This window comes from Suncus etruscus, chromosome 1 (genome assembly GCF_024139225.1).
Source record: "Suncus etruscus isolate mSunEtr1 chromosome 1, mSunEtr1.pri.cur, whole genome shotgun sequence".
NCBI classification, from domain to species: Eukaryota; Metazoa; Chordata; class Mammalia; order Eulipotyphla; family Soricidae; genus Suncus; species Suncus etruscus.
Genome location: NC_064848.1, coordinates 1,287,141 through 1,295,559, shown reverse-complemented (window position 1 = coordinate 1,295,559; position 8,419 = coordinate 1,287,141). Strand labels below are relative to the sequence as shown.

The following is an 8,419-nucleotide window of genomic DNA, read 5'->3' as shown; positions in this document are numbered from 1 at the left end:
ACAAATTACAAATTCAATTAAAAAATGTATACTTGGACCCGGAGAGATAGCACAGCGGTGTTTGCCTTGCAAGCAGCCGATCCAGGATCTAAGGTAGTTGGTTCGAATCCCATAGTCCCAGGTTCCCTGTGCCTGCCAGGAGCTATTTCTGAGAAGACAGCCAGGAGTAACCCCTGAGCACCACCGGGTGTGGCCCCCCCAAAAAAAATGTATACTTATACCAGCTGCTAAAAGCGGAAATAAGTCAATACAACAAGAATTTTCCAGCACAATCAAAAGAATAATTATCACTGTTCATTACAAATTAGTGATATTTGCCAAAATACAGGTTTTTCACTAGCATGATATGTAGCCATTTTTAGGAGATCATATGCTACTGACTGAATCACTACTTCAAACATATAGGTAGATATACTACCAGACACTCCAGAAGGTAAATTGATGTCAGCAACTGTTAATCTGTTGAAGCTTATACCAGATGTCCAATACTGCTTACATATTCACAATTTTATAATACCATACAGTAAATGTGAATTTTGGTATCTAAATTCTTCCTACAAGTCCTTAAGAAGTATTACTTATTTGCATTCTCAATGTGAACTGGGACTATGATATTTGCCCATTTATAAATCACGGGAACAAAAAGCCCAAGAGATCCAATAATTGAGACCAGAAGAAAGATCCACAGAAACATCCGATCAAGTACCTGAGCTATGAATTTCCATTCTTCAACAACCTGTTACAAAAATAAATAAAACATTAAATTGGTCATCAAACAATATGAAATTATTTTAAGATAACACACTGGGCTTGCACTGCCTTACTTTAATACTGAAAGAGAAGGGACTAGATGTTCATATACTATCAAAACCAGAAAAGTTGAGGAAAGTTCCTACTCTTATCTTCGAGAGCTGCTTCCTTCCGGCAGTCTATGCAGGAAGGCTGGTTCAGTGACCTTAGCCACTGAGGGAAGGACAGGCAAGAAGACAAACCTGAGCAGCAGAGACTCCCTTCATGGTCTTGACCAGAGCCTTCAGAACATTTTATACTGCATGGGAACCCGGGTCCCTACACCCTAGTTTGTGGGATCAAATAGAATTTAGGGAATGGTAACATCTGCTTTTTAAGATTTTTTCCCCTGAAATAAAATCCTGGTGCTCCATGCCCTGCCTTACCATCTCTGAGTACAGAGTCAGGAGTAAGCCCTGAGCACTGCCAAGTGCAGCCCCAAAGCAAAAATGTACCATTAACTTGATTAAGTTAATGCAGCAGTGCTTGAACAGTACCACAGAATCCAGAAACAAAGTTATGAAGATAAAATTAAAGTCAATCTTGTTAGAGGTTAAAAAAAAAATCCTAGTTCATAGACTAACAGAGCAGCCAGCCTCACACTTTCCTCAAAGCTATGGAGGAAAAGTAGAGGGGTACAAAGAAAAAAAAAGTGAAGAACTCTGTGAAGGTGCCCTATTCACAATAGGGTATCACAGCAGATACTAGTAGAGCCTTTTAGAGAGCAAGTCTGTCCACCTCTCTGGCCCCCAGTGTGCTCTCAGTGCAAGGGCAGCGAGCACAGAAGCAGCCCCATGTTTGCAGGTGCCCCCCAGTACAGACCTCACAGACATCGTTCTCCTTCACCACATGTCTTGTGATGTAGCGAATAGACTCGAGTGCAGCCTCTAAGGTGTTTCTAGAAGCTGATGGTGCACCGGTGCCCGCAGCCTCCTCTGTCTGGGTGAAGTATCTATCTACGTGACTTCGCATGCAGAGCAGCTTTGGAAGCTGGTGGAGAAATATCCTGCGGACCCACGGCGCCATGGCACTGTGTGTTGAGGAAGAGCGATGATGGATGTTGATGGCAAAGACGGTCACCATGATGGACAGGGTCACAAAAATCATGGTGAACACCAGATATTCTCCAATCAGAGGGATTACTTTGGAAGAGGAGGGAATGATCTCTTCGATAACCAGAAGGAAGACAGTCAAGGAGACAAGGACAGAAGTGCAGAGACAAATCTTTTTACCTTCATTTGAAGGAAGATAGAAGACAAGTACAGTTAAAAATGAGAGCCCTATACAGGGTATAATAAGGAACAGGGTATAAAATAGAGGCAGGCGCTTAATCACAAATGAATAAGTGATATAAGGGTACCAGCAGCAACTATCATTTCTGTTCCCTTTGCTTCCAGTGGCGCTCACAATTTCCCATTCTCCATTATCGAAGTAATCCCTCTTGTCTACCTCTTGATCCTCTAAAAGGATATCAACCTGTGAACCATCATATGTCCAAGAACCAAATTTCATGGAACAGTTTTGGAGATCAAAGGGAAAAAAGGTGACATCTATGGTGCAAGAACTTTTGTAGTTTGCCGGTGGAGTCCAGGTGACCGTGCCATCATACCTGACAACTGTTTTGGTGCTGGCCCCTTCGAAGCGTCCATCTGCGCTGGAACACACACAATAACAATACAGTGATGAAACCATCCAAAGCCCATCCCATAGCATGAAACACGTGTGTGTGTGTGTGTGTGTGTGTGTGTGTGTGTGTTTGGGCCACACCCGGCAGCAAACAGGAGTTACTCCTGGCTCTGTACTCAGAAATCAGTCCTGGCAGGCTCGAGAGACCATGGATGCCGGGGATTGAACTTGGGTCTGTCCCTGGTCATCTGTGTGCAAGGCAAACATCCTACTGCTGTACTATCACTCTGGTCCCATGATACACTTCTTAAATGACTGTATTTGATGTGGCCAGAAAGTGAGTACGGGATTAGGGGCTTGCCTTGTATGTGGCCAAACCAGGTTTGGATCCTTAGTATCAAACATAATACCCTAAGTACCTCAAGGAGTCACCACCAAAAAGCAGCCCCAGTTTTTTCCTAGGGCTACTGCTACCCTGGGTTGTTCAAGTGCCCCTTCCCTATCCCAGGGCAAGATATCCCACTTGGGAAAATACTAACTTGGTGTAAAATTAAGGAAGTTGTATCTTGCTACCTGTCAGCTTTGTTCACACCTTACATATGGAGAAGGATGAAGGTAAAGGTTTCAATAGAAAAATATTTTTGCTTAGTATTAGTTCTAGTCTCATACCAAATGCACTCCTGCATAAGACAAAGCACTTTAAGATAAACACAAATTACAAGATTTTGTGGGATCCCTTGAGTAATCCTAGAAAAATAATGAAACTTGTGTCCAGAATTAGCCTCACTCAGTATAAAAAAAATATCTTCAAAACACTTAGGGGCTAGAGAGGTAGTACACTGCCTTGCATGCAGCTGACTACAGAAATCTGCAAGCATATTCATCGTGACATTGTCCCAAATCATTCAGTAACAGAGAAATGGCTAATGAAATTGTGGTGTATGTTCACAATGGAATAGTATACACCTCTGAGAAAAGATGAAAATGGGACCACAGTAAATAACGAGCTACCCTTGCATACAGATGACCTAGGTTCTATCACTAGCACCATTGTTCCCTGAGCACTGCCAGGAGTGGCCCCAAAACAAACTAAAGATGAAATCTTGACATTTACTGCAACTTGTTTGTAACCTGGGGCTAAGTGAAGTGAGTCAGAGAAAAAAAAAAAAGATAAATTCTAGATAATCTTAATCGTATGTAGAATATAAAGACACAAAACAAGGAACTAGACAGTCCCCCAGTGAAAACTCTGAGATAATCAACAGATCAGCAAAGTGAGGTTACAAAAGGATATTAGAGAAGGGGTCGTGGGACAATGGTGGAGGTTTAGTGACACTCTGGTGGTGGAAGTGGTGAAGCAGCATTGCAAATATGAAACAAGAATATGGAAACTGCTGTAAACCATGTTATCTTACTATAAATAATTGCCAAAATATTCCACACACCTAAATCAAATGCCTATAATTATAAGTAAAAGGCTTTGGGTTTGGGTTAAGGAGTAGAGTACATGTCTTGCATATATGAGGCCCTAGATTGAGCCCCCATTCTTTGGCACCCCAAACACTGTTGGAGGTAGACCTGATGGCCCCAAGAATTGCTGGGAGTGTCCCCCAAAATTAATCTAACATTCCTTATTGAGGAAAAATTATGATACCATATCATACAAAATTAGAAGGCTATACAGTTAAACATAAAGTATGACCTCAACTATTTATTTTCTTCTTATTTTTTATTTTTATTTATTTTTGATTTTGGGGTCACACCTGGAAGCGCTCAGAGCTTACTCCTGGCTCTATGCTCAGAAATCGCTCCTGACAGGCTCGGGGAACCATATGGGATGCCGGGATTCAAACCACTGTCCTACATGCAAGGCAAATGCCCTACCGCTGTGCCATATCTCTGGCCCTGACCTCAACTATTTAAATAAGCAGTAAAAAAGAAAACGTGGGATAGATTCTGTCAAACACAAAGGCAATTAAAAGAGGATAAGTGAGGAGATGAATCAGACTTGATAGCAGACCATCCTCCCAGATGTGCTGTACAGCAAGCTGGCTAACATATTCCCTCATCTGCCAAGGAGACTGGACTCAAGTTGAGATAATAAAGTTATCCTGAGAATCACATGAAGCCATTTGCACCTAGTCAACAGCACAATGTCAGTCATAGTATGAGTCATGTGGGAGAGCCTGAAAGTGTATTACCAGAGCCTCCACTTCTACATGACTTGATATAGGTTTCACCCCCCACCAACACACAACTTTAGTGTACCTTTCCAGATATCCCAATTGTTATACACATTTTAGCAATCAAAGAACACTTTCATGATCAGAAAACAATATATACAAAAAAGGCCAGAGCCAACCATACCTATTTGTAGATTTCTGAAACCAAAGAAGCCATTCCTGAAACCAAAACCAATCAAGTCATTCAGTTTTATATCTAAATAATTTTCAAAAGGGGGAAAAATGACAGTGCCTAATATAAGTACACAAATTCTCGTCTGAAAGCAGAAAATTGTATTTGGAAGATAACTTACTTATCAAACAAAACAATGTCGGGGGTCCAGATAGAGTTGGAAGGAACACGTATAACTTTTATTCCACCATAGTCATCAGGGTTCCATCTTAATTTTACGTCTCTCCATTCCTTAAAAACAAATAATTCTACCTTATTTTTCAATTACATGAATGGCCTTTTCAGCTCTTTTGCACAGAAAATTTGCACATAAAATTAGCTCTACTCCCCACCCAGGGAAAACTAACATCCACTTAGCTTTGCATGGGCACCAGAGGTGAGCCTGTCTGTCAGGCAAGTCTCAAACCATGGTTAACATGAGACACAGATTAGAACCAAAGTTGGACACATTCTGGACTTAGCCCAACTCCTTTACTCATACTAACTCATCAAGCCCAGAAGTTAGAGCCCTGGTCATCTAGAATCCAGGATCAAAGGGTGCTTTCTATCAAGAACACAATAATAGGGCCCAGAGAGATAGCACAGTGGTGTTTGCTTTGCAAGCAGCCGATCCAGGACCGAAGGTGGTTGGTTCGAATCCCGGTGTCCCATATGGTCCCCCGTGCCTGCCAGAAGCTATTTCTGAGCAGACAGCCAGGAGTAACCCCTGAACACCGCTGGGTGTGGCCAATATATATATATATATATATATATATAATATATATATAAAATATCTAGAATATAATCCTAGTGGTATTTTAGTAATAGTATTGTGTCTGGCTGTAATGCTCAGCCACCTGGACGACAGATTTCTTACACATTCTGAATATCTAAACAAGTCCACGCTTCACATAATCACAAATCTATAATGTCACGTCAAGACTTGCATTCACCAGAGTAATGGCATAATGGGTAGGGTATTTGCCTTTCACACAGCCAATCAGGGTTCAATCCCCAGCATCACTTATGATCCCGAGTCTGTCAGGACTGATTTCTGAACACCATTGGCTATAGCTCAAAAAAAAACAGAAAGAAAGAAAGAAAGAAAGAAAGAAAGAAAGAAAGAAAGAAAGAAAGAAAGAAAGAAAGAAAGAAAGAAAGAAAGAAAGAAAGAAAGAAAGAAAGAAAGAAAGAAAGAAAGAAAGAAAGAGAGAGAGAGAGAGAGAGAGAGAGAGAGAGAAAGAAAGAAAGAAAGAAAGAAAGAAAGAAAGAAAGAAAGAAAGAAAGAAAGAAAGAAAGAAAGAAAGAAAGAAAGAAAGAAAGAAAGAAAGAAAGAAAGAAAGAAAGAAAGAAAGAAAGAAAGAAAGAAGAAAAAAAGACTTGTATTTAAAGAAAAGTACTCTTGCCTTTTCAGAGTTTGGGGTTAAGGAGCTGGTAACAAGTAATAAATGACAGGGATGATAAAGAAAACAACAAGGTAGGCATGGGTAGGGTGCTTGCCTTGCACACACAGACCTGGGTTTAATCTCCGGCACCATATATGGTCCCCTGAGTACAGACTTGGAATCATAGGGAGTGATTTCTGAATACAAAACCAAAAATAAGCTCTGAGCACTGCTGGGTCTGGCTTAAGAAATAAATGTTAAAAAAAGAAAAGAAAGAGAGAAATGGAGGCCAGAGAGCTAGCATGGAGGTAAGATGTTTGCCTTGCATGCAGAAGGTTGGTGGTTCGAATCCCAGCATCTCACATGGTCCCCTGAGCACTGCCAGATGTGACCCAAAAAGCAAAAAAAAAAAAAAAAAAAAAAAAAAGTTCCTTTCTCCCCACATCCCCACCAGCACTGATTGTTCTTGTTCTTTATGATGTGTGCCAGTTTCTGTGGCATGAGATGGTACCGCATTTGACAACCCTATTTGAAAGTACAGTCCCAAACAAGCCCTATCCAATTTCCCAAAGTAATTTTTCTCCAAATGTGGGGAGAAAGGCTGCAAGCTGACCTTGAATATAAAAGAAAGTCTGTTTAGAGACTTGTGTCCTTGCTGTTATGAGTGCAGAAGAAAGTCATCCAGGTCAAACAACCTGTCTAGGCTAATAGTGCCACAAGCATTGCAACCGCTATCTTTACATACTTCGTAATTTAATGATGCCATGAGCATTGCTACGCTCTCTTTACATGCTTCCTAATGCCATGGGCATTGCTACGCTATCTTTAGATGCTTCCTGATTTAATGATGCCATTGGCATTGTAACTGCTATCTTTGCATACCATCCAAATCAACGATGCCATGTACCTTGTGACTGTTGTCTCTGCATACCATCTTGTTGCTGTAATGTCTAAACTGTATTGCCCACATTCTGTTTCCTGCCTAAAGATTACCCTTAAAAGCTTGTCCCTACCTTCAATAAACAAAGTCCATTGCTCTGATAATGTTTCCCTGTGAGTGGTCTGTGGCTCAGTCTTCCCTCTCTTTCCCAAGTCTGGCCTCAAGGCCACGAGCTGGAAGAGACCCTTACCCACCCTTATATCGGCCTTGCCAGGAGACCTGGTGCCAGAAGCCTACATCCAAACTTAAGAGTTTCTAAGACGCTGTACAACTTACCTATTTATTTCTTACCACTACAATAAATTTTATTTAGAGTGGGGAATTTTATCTATTGTGCTCACTACCATTTCTCTGTGACTGGCACATAGCCGGTTATAAAGCAGCTATTTATTGAATGATAGGCCAGAGCAATCATTCAAAGAGCTCACAATATGTTTTGCAAGCTGGGGGCCAGGGTTAACATTCAGCATTGCTTGATTCCCCAAGCACTAGCAGTAGTGACCCCCACAAGCAGATCAGAGAGCAACACTGAAAAGGGAAGTCAACCTTGGCGGATGTCCCGCACCTAAGGAAGTCGTCACTACCCCTTCCCCCCCCTATAGTATATAAGGAAGGATGTAGAAAGCCACGAGGTCCTTTGCCTCTGTCCGGTTTTGAATACGCAAGGCACCCTGGCCGGCCAGAATAAAGACCCCACTTGAGCTTTTGCCTGAGTAATCGTCTTTTCATTTCTCCGCGTCAGAGCAGTTTCTGGACTGCCGGACCTTCCAACACCACTAGGTGTGCCACTTCCCTCCCCAACAAAGATCACATCCCAAGACTACTGATTCTAAGAGGAACACTTTCTGCACCCTGTCAACCCACTGAGACCCTACTCTCCTGTCCCTTCCCCTTACAGATCTTGTAACTGTCGTGACAGTCACCAGTCAGGCGGATTTTGAGTTTTACACATACCTGTTTCAACCAGACATTTGTTGTCATCAACTGATTTTTCTCATCCTAGAAAAATAAAAATTTAAACGAGGCTGATTATTTCCATTACAGAAAACTTTCCATTTTTTTCGGTTTTATATACTATTCCTTTTCATATAGTATCTATACTCTGCACATTGATCTTGTCTTCTCAAAATGTAGACTCTTTCCCGTCTAAATTCACATTATTTCTTCCAATATATACTGAATGTCAGATCAACTGCCCTAATGTACATGAATGGCTTTTGTTGTCGTTGCTGTTGTTTTAGGGCCACACTCTGTGGTATTCAGGACTTATTCCTGGCCCTGCACT

General features: G+C 41.4%; 1 protein-coding gene across 1 annotated transcript; it reads right to left on the bottom strand.

Annotated features, from left to right (window-relative positions):
• Positions 1-574: 574 nt before the first annotated feature.
• On the bottom strand, positions 575-8,130 carry CHRNA5 (cholinergic receptor nicotinic alpha 5 subunit). The gene is made up of 4 exons (XM_049778456.1): positions 8,089-8,130; positions 4,952-5,061; positions 1,612-2,443; positions 575-736 (listed from the first exon to the last, which is right to left on the bottom strand). The coding sequence occupies exons 1-4, from the start codon at positions 8,113-8,115 to the stop codon at positions 575-577; spliced, it is 1,131 nt and encodes a 376-aa protein (XP_049634413.1). The 5' UTR covers positions 8,116-8,130.
• Positions 8,131-8,419: the final 289 nt, after the last annotated feature.